Source organism: Atractosteus spatula, chromosome 5 (genome assembly GCF_055471065.1).
Source record: "Atractosteus spatula isolate fAtrSpa1 chromosome 5, fAtrSpa1.hap1, whole genome shotgun sequence".
NCBI lineage: Eukaryota > Metazoa > Chordata > Actinopteri > Semionotiformes > Lepisosteidae > Atractosteus > Atractosteus spatula.
In genome coordinates, this window is record NC_142710.1 from 56,367,976 (window position 1) to 56,391,751 (window position 23,776).

General features: G+C 41.9%; 1 protein-coding gene across 2 annotated transcripts in view; it reads right to left on the bottom strand.

The window, feature by feature from the left end:
• flnba (filamin B a) overlaps positions 1–23,776 on the bottom strand; it is a 110,350-nt gene that overhangs the window by 22,936 nt on the left and 63,638 nt on the right. Inside the window, exons 12-32 of one of the 2 annotated variants that reach the window (XM_088916781.1) lie at positions 23,514–23,707; positions 22,930–23,043; positions 22,291–22,434; positions 20,095–20,218; positions 19,228–19,388; positions 18,657–18,747; positions 18,222–18,391; positions 17,980–18,097; positions 16,622–16,884; positions 15,313–15,910; positions 13,530–13,703; positions 12,538–12,700; positions 11,216–11,376; positions 9,449–9,616; positions 6,954–7,077; positions 6,195–6,348; positions 5,246–5,435; positions 4,472–4,719; positions 3,378–3,461; positions 2,041–2,143; positions 1,460–1,600 (exon numbers count right to left, since the gene is read on the bottom strand). In XM_088916781.1, coding sequence (XP_088772907.1) covers positions 1,460–1,600; positions 2,041–2,143; positions 3,378–3,461; positions 4,472–4,719; positions 5,246–5,435; positions 6,195–6,348; positions 6,954–7,077; positions 9,449–9,616; positions 11,216–11,376; positions 12,538–12,700; positions 13,530–13,703; positions 15,313–15,910; positions 16,622–16,884; positions 17,980–18,097; positions 18,222–18,391; positions 18,657–18,747; positions 19,228–19,388; positions 20,095–20,218; positions 22,291–22,434; positions 22,930–23,043; positions 23,514–23,707 — 3,687 coding nt within the window. The remainder of the gene's footprint in view (positions 1–1,459; positions 1,601–2,040; positions 2,144–3,377; positions 3,462–4,471; positions 4,720–5,245; positions 5,436–6,194; positions 6,349–6,953; positions 7,078–9,448; positions 9,617–11,215; positions 11,377–12,537; positions 12,701–13,529; positions 13,704–15,312; positions 15,911–16,621; positions 16,885–17,979; positions 18,098–18,221; positions 18,392–18,656; positions 18,748–19,227; positions 19,389–20,094; positions 20,219–22,290; positions 22,435–22,929; positions 23,044–23,513; positions 23,708–23,776) is intronic. The other variant, XM_088916782.1, reaches the window with a different exon arrangement.

A 23,776-nucleotide genomic window follows, 5' to 3' on the forward strand; every position in this document is an offset into this window, starting at 1 on the left:
CACATTTAACTTAAGTATCAGGACAACACTGTACACTGTATTTTATACGGTGACGTAGGAACAATATAGGTGGCAAATGAACCATTTATAAAATCTTTATAACTCCACTAAAAGCCATAGATGTCATCAATATGGTTCCCAGCGTGATCACTGTTGATCAGAATCTGATCATAACGCTTACCTCTTCCACAAAAAATTGTTTGATACTCTGTAGTTCCAAAACTCACAATAAAATTCTCAGTCATTTCGTCAGCCTAGATCTTGTCCAACCTTTCCAACCACATAAGAAGAATCCTGGTGATTAGGTTTTTCTAGACTTTGAGTCACAGCCCTCTGTCTGTTCCCTTAACAAAGACTCCCTTATCTATGAGGAAGGTAACGTATTATTACACCCTTCTGATCTGAGAGGTGGAAGGAAGGACAAAAAAACACTCAATGGAACTTGGATCTGTGTTACAAAGGTCCAGTCATGTCTGGGCTGTGATAACGTGAGAGAGAAACCTTAGCACCGGCAAGTACTGTCAAGATCACAAACGCCCCAACACTCCATTCAAAACCATCACAGTCTGAATTCCCCTAACCTTATGGCATTTAGAAATTTCCTTTCATCACAAAAAAGTTTTCAGATTAAAGCTGTTTAAAGCCAGATTAAAGACTGACGCTCCTACATCTGCCTGGTTTCCTTCCCTATAGAGTGGCCGTAGTGATGCTTCATTATAAAGAGGCCTGGAGCTCAAGTCATGAGTGGAAGTGTTTTAATCTCTGTGAGAAATACTGACAGTCTCACATCTGGAGGTTGATATTTGAAATGCTGATTAAAGTGTGTACACAGCCCTGAGAGCCATACGAGTTTCCAACAAATCACAATATTCTAAACACAAATGTTGGGGTCTAAGAATGGATTTCATCGTCTTTTTTTGTTTTAAACACTTTCAGAGACCACTAAACATGCCATTGCTTAACTAAGACTAAGGAAAGAGAAAAGAGGGCCCGTCAATCCTTTGTAGTAAAGAAAAAAGATTCTCAGACAAAACGTCTGCACAAAAATAACCTGGTACTGATGGGACAGAACTGAAGAATGTTAACCATTCATCGCCATAGGCATTTTGAAATCTCGAGTTTCAGAAGAGGGTTTTGGTTTCAAGAAACTACAAATCGACTATATGTGACCGTCGCGATTCCGCTCGGTCTCGTGCCCTCCGCCACGCAGCACCTGGGGCACGAACCCGGGTCTCTGGCGTAACGCAACAGGGAACCAGCAACATGAGCTAAAGGAGACCTCCCTTAGCCCAGGCAGCTGAGGTCCCTGCTACGCGCAGTGAGGGCGATGAGGTCACCTTTTCCAAACTAGCTCCGCTACATATAGCCTATTTTTAAAACAGATGAACTATTTTCACATAAAACAGGACAAAGTCAATTTCAAACACTTAGAAAACCATCAAGTCAAACCGAGCCATACCTGGAATATGAGTGCCATTGTACTTAATGTGCATCTCATGCAGGCCGGCCTCTGTAGGGGCATACTTCACAGTGACAGTGCCATCTTTGTTGTCAATGATGTCCGGCTGGGCAGTCTTCCCTGATGGCATGTGGACCTCACCTGGGGAGAGAAAAAGTTAAGAGCACCTCTACTGAAAACACTTAACCTAACGGGACTTACAAGAAATGCTTCCCTCTTTTCTTGACTGAGATACCTAAAACTCCAGGGATAGCTGTACAGCTAAAGGAGAGTATTCCTCAATCCTCAATAACCTATAGGACCTTTAGGAGTCTCATCTTTTAAGGACATTATGGATATCAGATTTTCATCATGAGGCGCTCATGGCCTTGACATTTTCAGCTTTAGTTTTGAAACCTAACCATTTTTTTTAAAAGCAAAGGAAACTGCTTCACCATTGTGTTTGAATCAGAACGGTCATTCCCTCTGATGAAAAGAAAGTAGATTGAGCCCCCTCAGAAAAGAGGTCTCATGCTATAGTCCCACTGTTGGTCCCGAATGTCAGCTGCCTATTTTAGGCATAGTTCAGTGGTCAGTCTCACCTGTGATCTCTCCCTTCCTGAAGGCAAAAGGGATGACCATGTCAAAAGGCCGGAATCCTGTCCCGTTCATGCTGTTGACCGGAATGTAAGCTCCATCTGTCACCTAACACCAGACAAAAACCATAGAGAAGGATCACAACTATGAATCAACATTCCATGATCAACAATCCTCGATGGTCAATGTTTCTCACAATAACTCTAGGCTAAACTACTTATAGTTTCTCTGACAGAAGCTGGATAAGCAAAAGTGAACATAGCACAATAAAGCTAAACCAGATCACCTGATCAGAATGATTCATTGTAAAGATACCGATGGAAAAGAAACAAAGACAGCAAAATGGGATGAAGTGAACCACCCACAGAGCAGGCATGGAGTACATGAGTTCTCAGACTGTCTCCACCTGGAAAGGCAAGTGTCTCAGAGTCCTGGAAGAGGAAAACAAGATACCCACAACCAACCAAGCCAGCTGGAAACACAAAGAGTTGAATGATCACTGTGGTGAGGTCAGACAGCTAACCATTCAGATGCATCATCTTCACTCTCCCATGTAGTGAATATCCTTAGAAAGGACAGCCAGGGGGGAAGAAAGTTGGAACGTATGAAGTCATTCAGGTGAACAGGCCCGAAGCCTGACATTAGCTTCAGCTCTCCTTCGATATCACCACAAAGGTACAAAAACTGACAACATGGGTATAGACATTCTCACTAGTTGTGGATGTGGAAGTCTTCTTGTATGATCCCATTTGGTTATACAAGGAGGCTTCAATTTTAGAAAGAAAACTAGAAAAAAGTTAATCAAAATATACCTTATACAGCTTTTTTAAAATCCATATTAACATATTAGGTGTCTACCGTTACTTCACATTACTCCTTATGACATCTTTCAAGGAATTTTAATCCAAATAAATCTGTTTGAGCCTTTTTATAGCCGTTATAGTTGTTTCCAAATGAAAAACTACTGCGAACTGAACAGCAGGGGAGTGGTTTAGATTTAAAACCAATGCAATGGGTTAAATGATAACAGCAGCTCAGATCTGTGCAAAGACCAGATAGGAAAGGCCTCAGTCCCATATCTGTGCAGAGAGAAAAGTGGTGTGGGAAGAATTTATAAAACAGTTATTGGAAAAAGGAAAAAAAAAGGTAGAAAGGAGTAGAAAGACAAAACACTGAGGAAGAAAGGTAGTTTGGGTCAGCCGGTAATCAGTGGGGCAGCCACAGGAATCATTCAGAGTGATTAGAAAAAATGAACGGCAGGGGCCTGTGGAGATTTGAGGAGGCCTCTCAGCTTCGCAGTCTGTGTGAAAGGGAGAGGAGGGAGAGGGCAAGTTGTCAGTACCCAGGGCTGGAAGCCGGGGAGACCAGGGGCTGCCTGCTGCTGCTGGACACTCTGCTCTTGCACCAGAGGGGCCTCATCTGTGGCCTGGAGGATGATAAGGCAGGTTACTCTAACACAGGCCCCAACCATGGATGCACCCACAGACACACAAACCCCTCTGGGATTAGGTTCAAATTTGCCGTGCGACGGAACTAACCACACTTCTTTTCTCTATGCAAATAAAAGCCATCAATGTTGCACAAAACTTCTCTGGGTTGTTCAAAACAATGGAAAAAAAAACCAAAAGCGCTAGTTAACGCATGGGAGAAGAACTTAATCAGTACAACGCAGAGCTCTAAAAGTATTTACTCATTCTAAGAAAAATAGAATAGAATTTTAAATAGAATTTAAAAAATATTACTACAGAGCTCAAAGCTAGAAGAGAAGATGGACATTTGTTGAGTCAGAATCCCAGAAAGGGATGGAGAACGTCCACCAGTTTGTCAGGTGGAGCTGCTTGGAGATGTACACAATACGAAAACAGGCAGACATAAGAATGGATATCCACTGTCATCTTGGCGTATCCGGGTTAAAATGACGTGGTTTGCTGTATGAATTCCCACCTTACACCTTACCTGTTGAGGGTCATGCTGGAGACTATGGGGAGACTGTGGTGTCAAAGCTCTCAGGGCTAAGTCAGTTAATTGATGGGTTACCCATGAGGTGAGCATTATGTTATATATTTGAAAGGCAAATGCTACTGTATATTCATGCAGATATAAATTAAATTAAAAAAATGAATTGCCTAGATCCTGAATGGTGCCAGTCCATGAATAGTGTCATGGTAATGTTAATAAAGTTATGCAGTTAAATGCAACGCCATGTCACATGATCAAAAAATGTGGCAGAATTTCATGTGCTGTTTCCTTGTGCTACCTAGAGAAAATGAAGAAAAATGTGTCCTAATTTGTTTAACACTGGTATGAAACCACTGGCAGCTCAGCTTGAAATTAAATTCACAGAGGGTTTACTTCCAAATGCTTGATATAAGAGATCAAATGACGCAGCATGTTATATAAAGCTGAAGAAAAAAACAGTCAAGACAGGGCTCTTACCGTGACTTTAAAGGGGCTCCTGGGAACGTTCTCACCACCAAAGCGGACATAAATGATGTAAGTGCCTGATTTGGGGGCGGTATAAAAGATGTCAAAGGTCCCATCTTCATTCTCGTTGACATCTGCTTCCACCTCCGTCCCATCTGGGGTGACCACAACACAGGACACTTTCCCTCTTCCAGCACGCTTTGCGTTCACCACGAAGCCCACTTCCTGTCCGATGGCAATGACTGGGCCCAGTCCAGGACCTGGAGAGCAAGGTGATGGGGTTAACCAATCCTGCAGTAATGTGCCACAGAGATTCAAAATGCTTTTCCCAATTCAATTCAAGCTGCTGTGCTTGTGATTAAGGCGTAAATGTATGAGTTCGCCTGCAATATCAACAGCATCCAAGAATTCCAAGACATCAGGTCGGACTGACCGGGGAAATAATTACTGCGAGAATGCAGATTTACAGGCATTCGCAACACATACTTGCAAACTCACCAACGATATACAACACAGGCAGATTTCTCTCAAACAGCGGTCCATTTCAAAATGTGTTACGGTTGGATTTTTTAAAATGACGACTGTTCTTTCGTTCACATGGCCTTAATACAATTAACAGATATAAACCTCCATTGTTCCCTAACAGCTCCTGATCCACAAACTGTATAAAGACTGGCAAAAGAGCAGACTGCTCTTCTCGGCTTGGGCCGTACAGTACCTAGAATGAGTGGTAGTTCAGTCGAGCCCTGGCGAATCATTCGCCCATTCCAAGGACTTCACACTCACCTTCCAACGTGCACTTGCTGGCGTCTCCGGTGGTGGTGGCGCGAACTCGGTAGGGTGAAGTGGGGATTTCGTCTCCCCCATATTTGATGACGATGGTGTAGCGCCCAGCCTTGTCGGGGACGTAAGAAACGCTGTAGGTGCCGTCCCTGTTGTCGTGGATCTGGGCTTTCTTTGGCTTCCCTTCCTGATCCTGATGGAAAAACAGAACAACGCAGGGCCGCGTCAGGCTGGTGCTCCTTCCTTCCAAGGGTAGGATCAGAGAGAGTGATGGGATGACTGCGAACAGGGCAAGTATTACAGACACCCAGGGTGCCAGGAGAGCGGCTGAGGTCAGATTTTAACAGCCTTTCGGGAAGAAATTAGAGTGGAGCTGATCTGGGTGATTTAGAATAGTTTTTGCAAATCTTGAATTATCATCAATTATCCAACTCTGGTAATAAATTTACAAAGAAAAGCACTCGTTTTTCCCAGCAAGGCGACATCACAAATTTGCCTCTTTAAGAATTGTTCATTGGCCTCTAGTCAAATGCCCATTTATCACGTAACTGGAATTACCACTGGAGTTTTATTTTAGCCAGATTCCTCATTTGTCATGCTAATCAAATGTATGTGGACGTTTTCTTGGCTTCAGTACAGATGACTTAACAGAGCTGAGTAAAACCTGATGAGCCTGATCCTTGATAAAATAAGTATCCTAACACCACGAAACCTCACAACTCTACGTCACTGCAAACTCAATAATAGGTTCTATGCAATGTCCGTGTGCTGAAAAAATTGTTATTGCTCACAATCCTCAGACCAATTTACTGAGGTACTTCTTTCCCCCCAAAAATGTGCAAAAATAATCAATAGAAATCTGTACGGAGAGCAAAGCTGCTGCCCGCTTTGCTGAGCCTCTGAGCCATGACGTTTTAAACTCATGCCCGCGTCAACTCTTGTGTGCACTCACTGTGATCTGCACCGACAGCTGACCCTCCCCAGCATCCTTGGCATCAAGGGTGAATTCCACAGGCAGGCTGGCTGGCAGTCCACTGGTCAATCCTGGGCCACTGGCTCGGACTTTACTGGCATCGTAAGTGGGTAACACTCGGAATTTAAACGGACTGCAAACAAGCAACAGAAACCAACAATCATTTTGAGGACCCAATGGAGTAAAACGTGATTTTTTTTTACCACGCAATCAGTCTGATTACATTACTGTCTGATTACATTATATAAAACAAAAGACTAGTGTTTTGATTCAATCACCACACGGTCACTAACTTCAAAACACTGGAGACCTAAATCGACTTTGAAGAGTTATTCATCGAATAGCAACTGACTTTTCCTTCCTCCCCATACATTTTTGAAGAACCTGGAAAAATCCAGAACCCCAGTGTGTGGGATCCAAGGATTCGGACTGAGAATAGCCGGTTCAGGTACAATGAAAATTCACGTTGTGCAATAACCAGAGACGCACACCACTGTGCTGTTTATAGCACAACAACTCCAATCTTAAAGAGCGGGTAAAAAACAAAATTCCTTCACAACTGGAAACAGGAGGACCACTCTACAAAGGGGTGCAACTAGAGCAAATAGCTCAATCTTGCTGCAGACTGTGAATCTTGTGAGTCTTGGAGGTTCTTGGTTCGCTAGGATGTTAACGAGCTACTTAGTTAATTCATGTGCTGCCATAATCTCACCTGCCCTCCAAAGTTTCTGTTCTTACCTGCGAGGGACATCCACATCCGCGTATTTGACAGAAACTGAGTAAGGACCCTCCACCGAGGGGGTGTAAGCAACTGTGTGGGTCCCATCTCCATTGTCAGTCACGTCCACTGGCTCGGCCACACCTAGACACCAACACAAAGAGCAGGCCGTTAACTGGTGCCGAGCGGAAAAGTGTCTGGATAGGTTTCTGAAGTAGGGCCACCCACACAAAGCCCTGATACTGAAACAGACACAGGTCACACAAACTGAGGTTACACAATCTTTTTTTGTTTTTCTGCATATAATAAAAACAAGGCCATAGTCCTTGAGAACCTGGCTCCTCTTTCCAAAAGATAAAGACATTACATTTGCAAAACAAAGGAGATTTCAGTAGCGTGTGCCATCATTTTCTTAATTTGCCATCACACCAGAACACAATAGTTTACTTTTGTCTAAATCACCCACGCAAACATATATCTGACTATCTGACTATAATCAAACCATTTTCAAAATTTGCGTTCTTATCTTTAACAAATATTTGAAAAATCTGAGATCCGATCATTTGATCAATTGGAAGAATTCATCAAACATTGTGGCTTTCAAAAAAATCTTCCACTTATTAAATAAAGCACATAACCTGAAGGCTAGAAGAATCACAAATGAAATCAACAACCAGGTACAGGCATGCAATTTTACTGTAAATATTTTTAAATCTGCAATTATGTGTGATTAAAACACTTGATTAAGATTTTGATTTGAAAATTACAATCAAATGCAGTTTAACAGAGATCTGCAAGTCGAGCCCAAGTTCTATGTAGTATTTAACACTATATATAATTTCCTAAATGTTTTTAATTAAGAACACAAATACTACATGAGGCTAGACTGACTTACAGACAGTACTGAATGTGCTGTAAATGAGGCAAAACTCAGAACCTCTCTCGAGGGACAAAAGGTTGTTACATTCTCTATATTTTTTAAACAACTCCAATGAAATGGAAAAGAATTTATGGGTATACAATTAAGTCATTTCTAAATGCTGCTGTTATTTACTGTTTTACTACCAGCGTGCAAAACTGTACACATTTTCTTTGTTAAAGGAGCTGTTGTCTAGCTTTTTCCTTGAATACCCTTTTCTCTTTCCTGCAATACACCATTCTCAGGATTTAAAGCCAGTCTGAGTGAGACAGTAGTGTATAGCTAGACAGCTTTTTTGAAGAAGAAGCTTTTTAATGGCACAATATTAGCAGAGACAAAATAAACTATAGAAAGATACATATACTGCAACAGTTTGCGATCACACTGCATTAAGTGAGAATATAATTAAAAATAATGCTTTCAGGTTACAGATAATTTTTCTGTCAGGAGGTGGGACAGAGTTATCCAGAGTCAATGCTCCTCCATGACACTAGGTGGCTCCACTTTGTGTGATGCTTTATTGTACGTCTCCAGTCTTTGGAAAGGCCAAGTGATTGTCACCAAGGAGTACCACAAAGCTGAAGGAGAGAGCTCTAGCAGTTGTAACAGCTGACAACAGAGAGAACCACAACTCAGTTGGAGTTTTGCGACAGAGACCAAAGCATGGGAATCAGAGAGCTGCCTTAAACATACCAACTGATGCAGTTTTAACCTTATGAAAATACAGGACATTCTAGGACAACTAGTATGTTTTTTATCTCATAATGATCATCAGCATGACCAATGATGTAGCACCATGAAAGGTAACTGCTTTCAAAAACCCCTTGTCACCTGGCCACTGCATATTTTCATAAGGGAAACTTTCAGCTATTCAACATTTAGGCCTCTGGAAATCCCTCCACCTGCAGTTTCATTTATCTGTATTTTGTTCGGGTCCTGTCATTTTCAGGCAAGCAGGAGAGCTGAATATGTAGCTTCCAACCTGTCCCTTTGTCATCGCCCTTTGGCTCGAGCTTAAAGAGATCCGTTAAAGCTTTCAGGTGACTGCGCCAGGGCTGGGAGTCCGTCTCATCAGCTAGAACAGAAAACTGTTACAGGACAGACAGAGGCAGAGAAGAGTATCTAGCCCTTCCCCCTTCACCACACCTGGGTCCCCACCAGTCCTGCTTCCCCCACATCCTTCCAGTCTGTTCAGGAATACAACTCGCCACAACTCATGCGCATACGTCAACTTTCACTAAATCCAGCTGACCTATGACTGCCAGCTCTCAACGATCACAGTTTTACAGCCATGATGTTGCTACCGGAGCTGTAACATAAGGGGAAAGTAAAGTTCTTCCTAGTGGATTTCTGAAAAGCCTTTCACAGGAAACAACTGCTTCAGAAAACTGACAACTTTTCACAAGGTCGGTGTCCAACACAAGTCGGTGTGCAACACAGCAATGCCATATATGCTGTTAGTCAAAGGTCTTCAAATCTCAGCCCGTTGTGAACAGTCACATTTTATTATTCTTCCTTTCAAATGCCACTGATTTATTTATTTTTGAACCCAAAGCGATGGCTTGTGCCATAAGGAACAGATGACAGGATACACACCTTTGGGTGCCAATACAGAGACAGACAGCGGTGCTTGTCCAGCCTTGCTGCAGTCCACAGTGAACTGCTGAGGGATATTAGCTCGGACCCCCGTGCCCAGGCCTGGTCCGGCGATCTTCACCTTGCTGGGATCCACAACGTCTTTTACCGGCACCTTGAAGGGACTTCCTGCGGCACACACACAAGTTGGGGCAGTTAGTATCTTTTATCACAACCGAGAATGATAAATTTCCTCTCTTATATGTGGTTTATTAATACATGAAGCACCAATCACATTTCCCTTAACTATGCCATTTTAATAGTCATTCTCCTATGTCATCTAATCTCCACTGGCATTCAAACTAAACAACCTCAAGCTCCTGTTTCCAGTGGAATGTAAATTTAAGGTAAAATCAACTGATTAATTGTACTTCAAATAATTTAGCCTCACCATGGAATAATTAAAAAAATATAATGCAGGGTCTTTTATTATCTACTGGGGTTAACCAAAACCATGTTAGAGAGTAAACTGTAGCAAAGCACAGTGAAAAGCATACTACGAGAAATGGGAAACCATGCCTAATTATTGGAAATAAAAGTAAAAGAACAAAAATACTCTGACAAATTTACTGCAGAAAATTTTCACAAGGCCTCTTGATATCAGTATTTTCTGAAATACTGATGATACTACAATTAATGCTCCCATACTCATGCATGTGTTTTTTCTGAAGCAGATATTATGGGACCAGCAATTGTTGTCACTATTACACAGACACACAATTGATTCAGGGTAACTGCTGTATCAGCTCAGGACAGAATGAGACATGTTGATGTACATACTGTAGTGTCAATGATACGTCTCCCTGCTGAGCTTCATTCAAAAGAGTGAGTACCTCTCCTGACAGACCCATTCAGGAGCCCCATTATGATCAATTTTTGTTGTTTCTTGAAAGATCATCTGAATGGCAGAGGACTCACATTTAAGGTGAACTCATGCATTTATAAGCAAAGTGTGTCAAAATGAAGCGATTTCTTTAAATGTACAAAAGCTGATAATTTTCCCCAAATGTTTAATTAATTATTTTTTTACAACAGAAACCTACATCACTATTTGTCCTTTCATTCAGTTATGAGTTCTAAAAAAGAACAAATCAGAACCCAGAAATTCTACATACAGCAATAAGACCCAAGACATAATTAATCACCCCCAATCTCCTGTAGTATCATCAGCTTTCACTGGACAACTGATACCATACATAATATATAGATAATGTATATAAAGGAGATATGAGCATTCTAGTAGGTTTAAGATTAAAATGATATGGCAGTCGCTTTCTTGATTACAATTTAACCTAAAAACAGAAGAAAGTCACTGCTGAAAAATAAAATGAACCACAGTAAATATAAACCATACAAACTGAAATCAAATTGGTTCACTTTAAACGTAACTAAAGCATACCAAAAAATGTCTGTGAAGGGGAGAATGCATTTCCATGAGATCTGACTATATCAAATGGACTTCTCCATTTATGTTGGCTTTTTCCATAACTGCATTTTTGTGATTTAGTGGGATTGAAGCAAATTTTGTTCAAGTCCACAGTTGGCCACTCCTCAAGATTAGCCAAAAATCCCAACTCAGGCAGGTTACAATGCAAGCGTTTGTTCAGCAGGAATCACAGTAAATGCAGGTCTTTCAGCAGTTGACCACTGTTGCCAAATGAAAGCTCCTAGAGCATTATTCCATGTGTGCTTCCACCCTTGTGTTCCGCCTCTCTGGCTGAAATGTACCTGGTATGTGCTGTCCCTCGTAAGTGATGTTGACATCATATATCCCTGGGACATAGGGGATATACTCCACATTGCAGCTGCCATCTTTGTTGTCTTTGCAGGACATCTTGGATTCTGAAGGTCCCTCCACAGTGATTCCAAGACCACCAATGCCCGCTCCTCTGTCACAAAACCCAAACCAGTTTTTAAGCTTCAGAAACAACGGAAGGGCTTCAAACTGGTCTATATTTTTTTTAAAAAGCCCCACAAATCATATAGATCGAGCTTTTCATGTAAATTACAAAGGGTGCAACAGTACTGCCTTATGAAATTCTGTACCATTTTGTCATTGGAGATGTACTTTCTAATCGATGTGTCTTCCATGCTTCAACATTCCTCTCTTTCTCTACTGCGAATGTTTTAAACACAAGATTTTTCTGAATGCTTACAATCCCTTTCTCTCATTTTAGAGAAAACGCAACTATGCCACAAGCGATTTTTTTTGTCACATTGAGGCTTTTATCAAGAGCCCAAAAGCTCTTTCTGAATCAACATATTGAATCAGGGAGGAATTTAAGTATAAAGTGTTACTTATTTGACCTTTTACAGAAACCTATAATGATTTCTTACGAATGTGGCATTTTAAGTACTTGATTTTAATCAGCTGAACTCAGCTTTTTTTTTTACAAAAAGATGGTTGTTACCACATAACGTTGTTTAAAACTGTTTAAACTTGAGCAGATGTTTTCTAAATCAGGGTTTCACAATCCGATTCCTGCTGATCCGACGTCGACTAGCGTCTCTGCTCTTTTAAAGCTCTCAGAATGTTTTGTTTTTCCAAGCTAGTGGTCAGGATGAACAATTTCTAAAATCAGTTCACGTTTCAGGAAACTAAGAGTGTGTTCAATGTACTATAAAACATCGATCCTATGAAAATACTAAAAGTCAAGACTGAATGGAAGCAGGTGTGAGGTGATCCAATCTATGGACTGTGGATGACTTTAACCCAGAAACTTAAAAAGATGCAAGAACATCTAGAAACTGTAAAATAAATAATGGCGGTCTCACAAGTGTACCCATCAGCACCCTCCAATTATTTTGTAACCCTCCCACTGGGGGAATGAGTGTACAGCTTGCTAAAATTACACATTTATAATATTCGGAAAAGAGTGACTAGCTGCCCTTTGGGGATCCCATTCACTGATTTTACACCTATAAACCATGATTGCATAATCACACTGTTGTGGGTATTTTTAATACTGAAGAACCCAAGCAGATTTGTGAAGCCGCACCTGCTCAGCATCAAACAGAACAACAAAAAGGTTAGTTCCACAAGGACTCACCTGGTGATAATGGAGAAAGTGTTGGGCTGCTCTGTTAGGGCCTCCTGGAGCCCAGGTCCCTTAGCTACCACTCTAGAGGGATCACAGCCCTCTGACACTCCCACCTGGAAGGGGCTTTTGGGTACAGGGACGTCATCATACAGCACCTCCACACTGTGCACACCTGAGGACACAGCAAACCACAGCCACTGAACATCAAATTGGGAAACCGCGCTAGCACTGATCCTCACTGTTATATGCATGAAATGGCTAGAGCCTTGGAAAGTGGTGAAATACCCAGTTTATTATTTAATTTAATGGATATGACCAGTTTTCATTCCTTATGCAGTATGCAGTATGCTGGACATTTATGTAATCACACACATTCCTGTCAAAAAACAGGAGCTACTGTCAACATTTTACATGACCACAGAAAAGGCTACCAAACCATCCAATTCTGAACACCGTATAAGCATAAAAATACATGCAGATCTGTATGCACCAGGGGTTAAAATCTAGCTAGGGTTAAGAGCAGAGGATTACAGATAACGTTAGGGTGGGATTGGTGTTGAAAAAGAAAAACTGAATCACTCCCAGAGGCACTGGCATACCTGGAGAGATTATTACGTGGTGAAACTGAAAAGTCAAACCCACTCTGTACTGCATAGTATATTGCAAAGATTCTGAATCTGCTTTTCATTTGGGTCTGGAGTCAATGGTTGCTGTCAGCCTGGATTTAGGTTTGCTAGCATTATGAATCTTGATGGATTCAGTTGACAGTACTGGCTGTAGTGCAAATCGCAGAACGCCAAAAAATCTTTTGTGTTGCCATCATCCACTGCAGTGTTTCTTGTTAATTCTTATTTCTTTTTTCCTTTCAAGAATTCCCCAGATTCTTTATTTAAAAACATTTAAAAAATCTTGCAAAACTTTGGCGCTTTTTCCCCTCTCAAAAGATAAGATCAAGGTTGATTTTTTTTTAACCTCTGGTGCCAAAACGTACTGTACCATACCGTTCTCGAAGGGTGTGTATTCCACAGAGTAGGTTCCATCAGCCTTATCCTTCACCACGCAGTCGGTGCAGGCACCCGAAGGGTTCTTAACGATCGTCTTGATATGATTCCCTCCCACCTTGGTCAGAGAGCGAGCGTCCACTGTGAATTCAGTAGTAGCTTCCCGGAAAACTCCTAGATGAAAAGAGCAAAGAGTGACAAGACAAAGAGACTTATGGGGCTATTCCCAAATTTGAATTCATGAATTATAAATCAGATCATGAATTCAAGCTCCATCATAAACCACCTCTGTTTTGGATAGTGGCCTCTCAGCATATTTTGATAAATACTAAAATACTAGAGATGAGCCATTGGGAGTTAAACACGACATCCTACACATGGAATTTAGCATACAAACCATACACACCTTCTGCAATAATTCATAGAGAGTTGCCACAATATTGGTAAAAGACGATACTGAATATAATAAGTGCTTTAAAGGTTAACAATTAACAGCTCCACTTCAAACACTTCCCATTCTGCACCCACCCTTTGTAAATGCTACCACCCAAGGCACACTCCCTTTCCTACAGTGCTGAGAACAGTATTTATATCAGTAAGCCATTTCAAATGTGGTATTAATTGCCAGTAGGTATTTCTGAGGTCACTGCTTTTAAATGAGAGCAGAAAAGGGAGATTTCTGAAGGAAGCTGATTTTAACATCTCTGGAATTTTAAGACCTTTCTCTGGATCATCTGACGTTTTTAGAACGGAATATGTCTCTGAGAAAGACACCCAATTATTTTTCATTTCCGCTGATATTAGAGAAACATCATTAACAACAAAGTCTGTTAGCACAGACTGAAACCACAATATTTAACAAATCATATAGACATACTCAGTCACTACTGTGAGTCACTACAGTGATAGTGAAAGGCGAGCAGAAAAGCACTTTATTTTCCAATTAATAAGTGCATTTACCTCTGCTAGTACCTGCTAGGACTAGGATGATTGAAAATTGTTGTTAATTGCAAAATCAATGTGGCTATACAGTTCAATTAGACATTTAGCATTTATTGGGATATGTGATTTTTGCTATTTTTTACTCACAGAAAAACAAACAAATACTCTAAAACTATAAACTATAAAGCTAAAGCTATAAACTATATAAAACTTTAAATACAAAATGGGAATCTGAGACAGAAGATGCCACTTATGAAAGACTTACTGTATGTGTTTGTGTTGCATTATGTGCACACATAAAAAGGCAAACAATATTAGGATATACTGTATAGTTAAAATCGTAGAACGTAATTTAAGGGATGTTCTATTTAAACTGTATAATGAACTAGTTACAGCTCATTTAGGATACTGTGGAAATTCAGGTGACCATGTTATAAAGAAGTTACTGATGTCCGGAGAAGAGCAGCAAGATACATTCCAGCCTCAAAGGAATGTCCTGCGCTAAGAGGTGGAAGGATTTCTGAACAGAGAAGACAACAAGGTTCCCCGATACAAGTCTTCTTAATCTTCAAAGGCATCCCAGCAGATTTCTTCCGAATAAACAGTGAAACAACACAAACTAGGGGGACACCAGCGAAAACCACATGGACTTGCAATTTAAAACTGAGAACAGGAGGCACTTCAGGGTTGTGGGAGTCTGAAACATGCTACTCCACCATGTTGAGATCCTTGGATCAATACGCTACTATCAAACAGGTTAGAAAGGCTGAATGGCCTCCTTTCGTTTGTAACAGTTCTTGTGTTCTAAATAGTACCAATGCACTCTCATAACGGTTCTTACCTTTGCCCTCAGCTCCAGGTCCATACACCTTGACTTTGCTTGTATCCACAGCTGGGTCCACTCGTACCTTGGCAGGGAAGTTTGGCACAATTTTGTCACCATACTTGAGCAGCAGGGTGTACATGCCAGCAGAGAGAGGGACATAGGTGACGTTGTAGGTGCCGTCGGCGTTGTCGTGGAGCTTGGTTTCCACTTTGGCGCCAGTGTCAGAGACGGCCTCCATGGAGAGCTTGCCAGGCCCGGCCTTGGCGCAGTCCACGGTGACGAGGCCCGGCTCGCCCACCTTGCCCCGCTGGAGCCCCGGGCCAGACGCCACCACCTTGGAGGGGTCAAAGGGCAGCTGGATATCCGCTTTGAAGGGGGAGCCGGGGATGTGGACTTCTTCAAACAGAATGTTGACCAGGTACTCCCCTGGCTCTGTGGGAAGGTAGGACACAGAGCAGGTGCCGTCCCCGTTATCCGAACACTCGATCTTGGCTTCGCAAGGCCCTTCCACTGTCAGGCCCAGGCCCCCCGTTCCGGCCCCCTTAGTGTCAATGGTGAACTCCGCAGGGTTCCCCACCAGCCCTCCTTCTAGACCTGGGCCATAGGCCTTCACCTGGGGAACAGCATTAACATAGCCAGCACTGTCAGTTAACTGTGAAAGAACCAGCTGTTCTGCCATAGATACAACTGGATGGATCAAAAGAATATGTAACCAGCTTAACAGCTGAATGGAAAGTATTCTATACTTTTAGATGATGCCGGGGATACCTATAATAAGAACACCTAGTGCACACGATTTTTAAATATACTTCATTTGCTCTCCAAAATAAAATCCTGAATATGTTGCTTCACACAATGCTAAAAGTATCTACTATACTTTCTTAGACTAAGGGAGACGTAGTGCAAGTGTTAAAGCCAATGAACAGAAAGATTAGCATCTTTCAAGTGTTTAATTTCCAGTCCTGTTTCTAATTGTCCACTGAACGCAGAACCATATGGTCGTCCTCAACTCTGAGAAGACAGAGATGAGGGAAATTAGAATACGTATAGTATAAAGTATAAAATATACACTAAAAGCTAAAACTGGCATTTTTAAAAGTGAAATAGATTTTGGGCAAAAGGCACACATTATTTCCTTTATTTAGAAAGAAAAGATGCATTTTTTTTCTATCTAGTCACTGTGTTTACAGTTACGGTTTTCTAACTCAATCTACTGTATTTATGTTAAAAAAAAACACTTGTCTTTCCCATTTTCACAGTAAAACTGACATTGTGTAACTTTTCAAGCATTTTGGTATTCCAGACAGCTGTCAGACAGAGGTACCTTGGTGGGGTCGGGAGGAAGTGAGGCCTCTACAGGGAAGGGGCTTCCTGGCACTGGGTTTCCATCGTAGCTGACATCCACCGAGTAGAAGCCTTCTTCCTTGGGGATGTATCTGACCACACTGCTGTCCTTCCCTGGCAAGGCCTCCACAGTGCAGGGCACTGCTTTGTTGGCTGGGCTGGTGATACTCACGTCCAGCTTGCCCTGCCCTCCGGCCCCCTTCGTGTTCACCATGAACGCCTGGTCCTGGCCCACTTCAACCCCTACAGAACAAGCACACTTTGGTTGTTGTGTTGCTCTACAGCACAGGCGCACCGTGGTCACGTGGCCCTACAGCACAGGGGCACCGTGGTCATGTGGCCCTACAGCACAGGGGCACCGTGGTCATGTGGCCCTACAGCACAGGGACATGGTTCCCTGGAAAGGAACACCATGTGTGTTTTCACAGTCTTGCTTGAAAACCTCCTGAATGATAAGAGAACAGCTCTGGTGCTGAGAAGGAAATAACCACGTCTTTAATTACATGGGCTCGCTCAGCATGGCGCAACCACAGGATAACAGGATCGTTATAATTGAGGAGTCTGCTTCTTTTCTACAGACCACAATAAATGCCTTGCTATGCAGATTTCATGACATTTATAGGGAAAAAATGCCATCTATACAAGCCTGTTGCGATTTTAAGGTTAAGGCCAAATCTATCCAGAATGGCTTAGTTTAACAGAGAAAGATTAACTAGTTTTACCAGTGTACAGAACCCTGACAGGGAGCTGGCACTCAGAGGGCTACTGAGCACTGTATCGTAAAACAAAAGTTCTGCTAACCTTAAAATACCTATAAAATAGAACTGTCATCCAATTAGGAAGTGTTAATTGTACATTGTGTCCTGCAAATAGTTAGACAATATGTTGCAGGAGAAATGAGGGGAAAAAACTTGTATATATATAATATATATATAAAGTATAAAGACTGCAAACATTTACTTTTACATTTTTTAAACTTAGTTATATCAGTAATTCACAGTGAAACAGTACAAAACCAACTTAAGATCTCTGTGCAACAGTCCCCAGGTAGCAGTGTAGTGGGCACACCAAATTATCTGACACGCCAATTATGTAAAAGAAGCAGCTGTCATCTTCCAAGCTGGCTAGCAGACCAAACTATTAAAAAAAATGGACAGTTGTAGCAGTCGATCACTGAATGGCGAGGCAGGGGGAGAGCAGAGTGTGGAAGGGAGAAAGCAGTGGATTAATTGCAGAACAATTAAATCTGGGAGTAAAAAGAGAAGGCAGAAGTGGTCGCCAATACCTACAGTACTTTAAACACAGAAAAGGTGAGGATGTGGACAAAATGACACTCACTGCTGTCAAGGCCATCAACTTTAATCTTGTTAAGGTCCAGAGGAGCTGCCACTCCCACACTGAAGGGACTATTTGGGATGGGATCACCCCCATAGGTTACCGCAACACCCAGATCTCCCTGAGGACAGAAGACAGCACACGAACTTTGTTTCTGTGAGACGCGACAAGAGGATCTGGCTTCTTTCTTCTCTCACACACGCTAAAGGACCCTAGCCAACAACATCAGCAACCCGGGCTCCCACCTGCTGGACGGGGGTGTATCGGACGGTGTGGGAGTAGTCGTAATTGTCGATGATTTCGAAGTCGCGGACCGGCTCCCCTCTCTCGGGTCCGGTGAAGTGCACGTCCAGCGGTGCCTTGCCCGCCCCCTTGGTGAACACGGTGAAATGGGTGGGCTTCCCACTCTCCATTCCTGCAGGGGCACAGGAAAAGACCCTTCTCATTCTGCAAGAGCTGACGCCTTCCTCAGTCTGAGGGAGACGCAGACCTTGCTCGTCTTGCCACGCTGAAAGCAGAATTATGCGGGCAGTTTTAAAAAAAAAAACGTCAGGTTTTCTAAATCGGGGGGGGTTATTCTGCCATTGCATTTCCATTCACTCCGAACGGATCACGGGAGGCTTCCCATAAGAGGTCCCTAGAACATTCTCCTTGCATCCAACTCAGCAAAAAGTTCTCACCCGATCTTCCCAGTCCAGGACCTTCTGCCTTTACTTTAGAGGCATCATGTGAGGGCTCCACTTTGACTCTGAAAGGACTGGCTGGAATTTCCTGTGAGACAGACAATGACGAGGATGGTAAACTAGCCATAAGAGAGACTGAATATGTCAAATCCTAGTTGCTGGAGCGGAAACGCATGTTCAACTGCGATCAGGTCTGTTAGAGCACACTTTTATAAAAGGGAAAATGTGCATCTGCATTTGATCTGATTGAATTTTTTTGTTGCACATGATTGGATTGGCTCAGCTTGAGGCCCTGTGTGATGCCTTGCTAACCTCTCCCCTCCTGCTAACACCCCTGACGAGAAACTCTTCAACTGATCAGAAACTACTTCAGCACTGACTTTGAACTGATTTACAATTTATAGTGTGGATGGAAGAATCTGTAAGTGTGTGAATGAGCATCATTTTTCATTGCAAATCTCCATTCGGTAAGAGTTTCACACGTATAGCGAATTTCAATGTTCAGTGTCCAGTAATAAATGTTTTTTGCTCCATGTTAGTATACCCAGGGTTCCCTGATAACACCCACCTGCCCTGCAAAAAGCACTTTAATGGTGAAGCGTCCTGCCCCAGGGGGAGTGTACTTGACAGTGATGGTGTCATTCGCATTGGGGATGATGTCGAAGTCAATGTCTTCCTCCTTATCGCTGATAACATTGGCGTCACACTTGATACCGACACTGACATCACCTACAAACAGACATGCAACTGTGATGACTGGCTGTTTTCTGACTCAAGGATGATGGGAAGAAACAACATAAACTGTGCCACAGTCTGTGCTATTTTTCCATCTTATATAACTCTTAAGCCCACAATTCCAGATAGCAGAAAGGTATTTGGAAAAGAAACTGGAAGCTGGTTTTCCACAAGTGCTTGACTGACAAAGTCCCAGTATGAAATTAGAATATATAAGCTGGATTTAGAAAATAAGTCAAAGAAACCTAACAGCCTTGGGGAATATGTAAAGTATATTTGGTATGCAATTCATAAAATGTTACTTCCAGTCCTCAACACAAACATGACAATGTACAGAGATTCTCAGAGAAGCAAAGAGCAGAAATAGGGAGTGCTATGCAAAACCATGATGTACCACTTATTAATCTAATAGAGTAGCCCGTTCTTAACTGTTCTAATTAAATACAGAACGAGGTTATGATGATGAAATGTACTGTAACTATAAGGAGCTGTAACACTACAAATCAAAAAAACCCAGAAAGGAGTATATACAGTATAATCATTTTCAAGGACTGATCAAGGTTTATGATTGAATTACACCATTAAGAGACAATCTTGGATTAAAATGTACCCACTCTACAGCATTACTAGTTTGGGGAAAAACTTTGTATTTCGTTAACTGTACATTGAATAATTGCAGCAGCCCTGTGATCCTGTTTACCTTCCCCAGCCTCAGTGCAATCCACAGTGAAGTGGGTGGGCTCATTGGCCTTCAGTCCTGTCCTCTCCACTCCGGGCCCAAACACCTTCACCTTGTGTGGGTGACTGCCCTTCCCCACATTCACCTGCAACAACACAACACCATTGGACAGCTGAGCCACTCAGACCTGCATCCATAACATCTCTCCATCACCCCCAGTTTTCACATTTTACCTGAGATTCAGCACATTTACCTCACAGGAAAAAAAAACTTCAGCTTTTAAAGACAACTTTCACTTGACTCATTATCGCGTTTTGCTGGAATTTCAGGTTTTAATTAGGTTGATGGAGTTAATCACAGAATTGCAGATCGACCAAAGAAAGAATGGAACAAAGGATATCTGCTAAAATGTAGCTACTTAGAGACAAAAAGAGATTTAACACAAAACAGTAGAAAAATGTCAGCATTAAAAAAGGATAAAACTCAATTTAGATCTACCTCAGAGCTTCTGCAAACTGTTCCGGAAAATAAAGGCAACAATTTTCAAATGGACAATAATAAACGTGAAATACATCTATTATTCCTGGAAAGTGCAGAATTTGGATTAATAAGGAGTGGGAATGCAAACCCTTCTGACCCACAGCCAGTCAGAGGCATTCCAGAAACTTCAAACAGAAAAAAACGCACAAGAAATTTAAATCACAAATCAGTTCATTAATCCACAGTCAAAGTAAAAATATTCTGAAAAACAGAATTAACAGATAAGACTGGATACTATTATATATTCAATATGTACAAAGAATAGCCATCTGCCTTCAAGGTATGAAGTCTAAAGGCACAAAGGCAAACCCCTACTTCTGTAAATGAGAATTGGAATTAAATGGTTGATCATTACCTCATAAATACACTGTCTATGCAAACACCAATTACGACACCAACAACAAGTTGCATCAGAAATCTATTCATAAAATTTATTTTTAAGTGAAATGTATTTTTCTTCAGTCATCAAACGAAAAATAAAACAACAATCATTTGTCGATGTGCCGTGCTGCTCTGAAGCAGCAGAGCGATTCGCAAGGAGAAAACATTCATGAGGTAGAGTCTTTGATTTTCGTTGTTGCTGGGAAAACCAAAGTTCATTTTCCGAATCCGCACAAAGAGGCAATCTTACTCTTAAAGAGCAGGAGATCAGGCTACCCTCTGCTGAACAACTCTGAAAGCAGGCTGCCATTAACAAACTGCCTTTCCAGGGTGCTCCGTCCTTCAAGAGGGACACATACTCTAGTGGTCTGTCTCTGGTGTTTCCAACTGGGTTTCAACAAAGACACAGTCCACTAGTTAGGAGGTTAGTGTTCTCTTCAGGGAAGTGAAGAAGATCAGCTTCTTTGAAGACATGTGGACCTTGTAAACCTTTCCCGACAAACAAGTCGGCTGTTTTTAATCTCTCACAAGATAAATATGGAAAGAACACTCGCTTTACTGACAAAAAACACATACCAATTCGCTTCATCATTTGTTACACAGGTGCTTGTTTGTGATTAATAATTACTTTCTCATAGTCTTACATTATCTGTAACACAATGACCTCGGCATCTCATCAAGTCTTTTAGGCAACATATCACTTCAAAGGCATGGTTACAAATATTTTCTTTTTAAATTTCAACATAAAACATCTCCAAGCTTCTCAAAGCACCTACAGGCAACTGCTTAAAACCCTAGTTTCAATCATCAGAGTTTGCCTGCCTGTCAATGGCTAAAATACTTGATCACAGTCTCACAAACCCCATACAGATTAATTAAAGTAATTCTAAATAGCTGTAAATAATTAGATATCATACCCAGATCACAGTACAGAATTAATATGCCTGCTACAGGGCAATCTTACCCAGCTCATAAATTGAAATGTCAATTGTTTGTGTACCGAAAACACATTAAAAGTCAAACCAATGAGTTATCTTTTTACACTTACAGTACAATCAATTGCAACAGTGGTATTTTTAATTTAACAGAAAAGTAAACATTTCCAATTGAGAATAACCACCCATTTGCAGATAATATATAATAAAAAAAATCTCCATCAACCTATGGATTGTGATACCCTGGGATAATGTCCTAAGCTGTAAGAATTCGACGCTCTTCCATAAACGTCTTAACGAGAATGAGAGGATACAGCCTTGGCAGAGCGCCCCCTTGTGACACTTTCTGGTGTGGCCTTACCCTAAAGGGACTGTTGGGCACATTGACCCCTCCCCAGGCCACAGCTATGGTGTGCTTAATAGGCGAGGTGGGTGTGTATGAGCAGTTGTAGGTTCCGTCTCCTTTGTCCTTCACCTTGACATTGATGGGAGTTCCTTCAGCATTCTGTAGGACAAAGAGGTCGACACTGGGCGTGAGGACACAGCACTAGAACATTACTACTTCTGCTAGATAAACACACACAGTCCTCCCCAGCAAATAGCCCCGCCAGTCAAATCAAACTTTCTCAGCGGCAGGAGATAGAGTACACGTCTGGCTTGAGAAGAATGAGTTGGGCCAATCCCCACCTCTCAATAACACTGAGCACTAGTGGACCCAGCTAAAAGGTCAGTCCTCAACACATCCTCAAATGACAGCAATCCTACTAGAAGACAGGAGGAAATAAATTATATTCCAGCTATTCCTGATGCTCAAGGTATTCATTGGAGGTCCATAATATCATTGGCCAGTGAGGGTGTAACTAAACCAATTATTTCTATGAAGGATTACTCTAAGACCTCTGCATTGCGGGAAACTTCTCATTGGTTATTTTCATTAAAGCATGAACATGAAACAATTCTATTGTCAGTACTTTTCCTACTATTTCAATAGGAGTTATACCTGTGCATAGATGTTCATGGGAGCTTTCCCAGCATCTTTAGCATCTACAGTAAACTCAGTTGGTTTGTTGATGATGCAGCCGGTCTTTTCCAAGCCAGGACCATATGCTTTCACCTGAAACACAAACCAGTAGACTTACTTAGACCTCCACCAGTGACTTCTTATCAGAGCAAGCATGCATGACAAAAGGTTAATTATGCTTCTACAAGGATTTAAGATACCAATTTATGATAAAGTTTCTCATCTCGTCATATTTAACAAAGGTGACAGAATTTAAAGACGTTACAATGATAAACTTTTTTGCTTTCAAAACATGACAATGATGTGCTCCCTTCACATTGTGACAGAACTGCAGCACCAAGGCACAGAAGCAAGACATTGTGGAACACAAGCAGGGTCCATAGACTGTGACATTGTAAGTAGAATAAACCATGCTACATTCCAGACGAAACTTTGTTAGAAAACTTTCCAAAGATACAATCTGCCAAAAGTTCAATTTTTTTCACAAATGGATCCATTTAGGGTTGAGAATAACAAATAGATCTATGCACATCACTACAGTCTAGGGAGGGAAAAGCACTTGCCTTCTCTGGGCTTGAGAGGCCGGTGTCTGGTACGATCTGGGCCATGAAGGGACTGTCTTCAATATCTTCGTCGTCGCACATGACGTGGACGGCGTACTCCCCGGGCTCGGTGGGCCAGTACCTGACGTTGCAGGAACCGTCGTTCTGGTCGTCGCACTCGATTTTGGCCTGCGAGGGCCCCTCGATGGCAAACCCTGCAGGAGAGACAGACGCAGCTCAGAGGTGTGGCCTCTACCCGTCTCTCCACGAGCTCACACACAGAC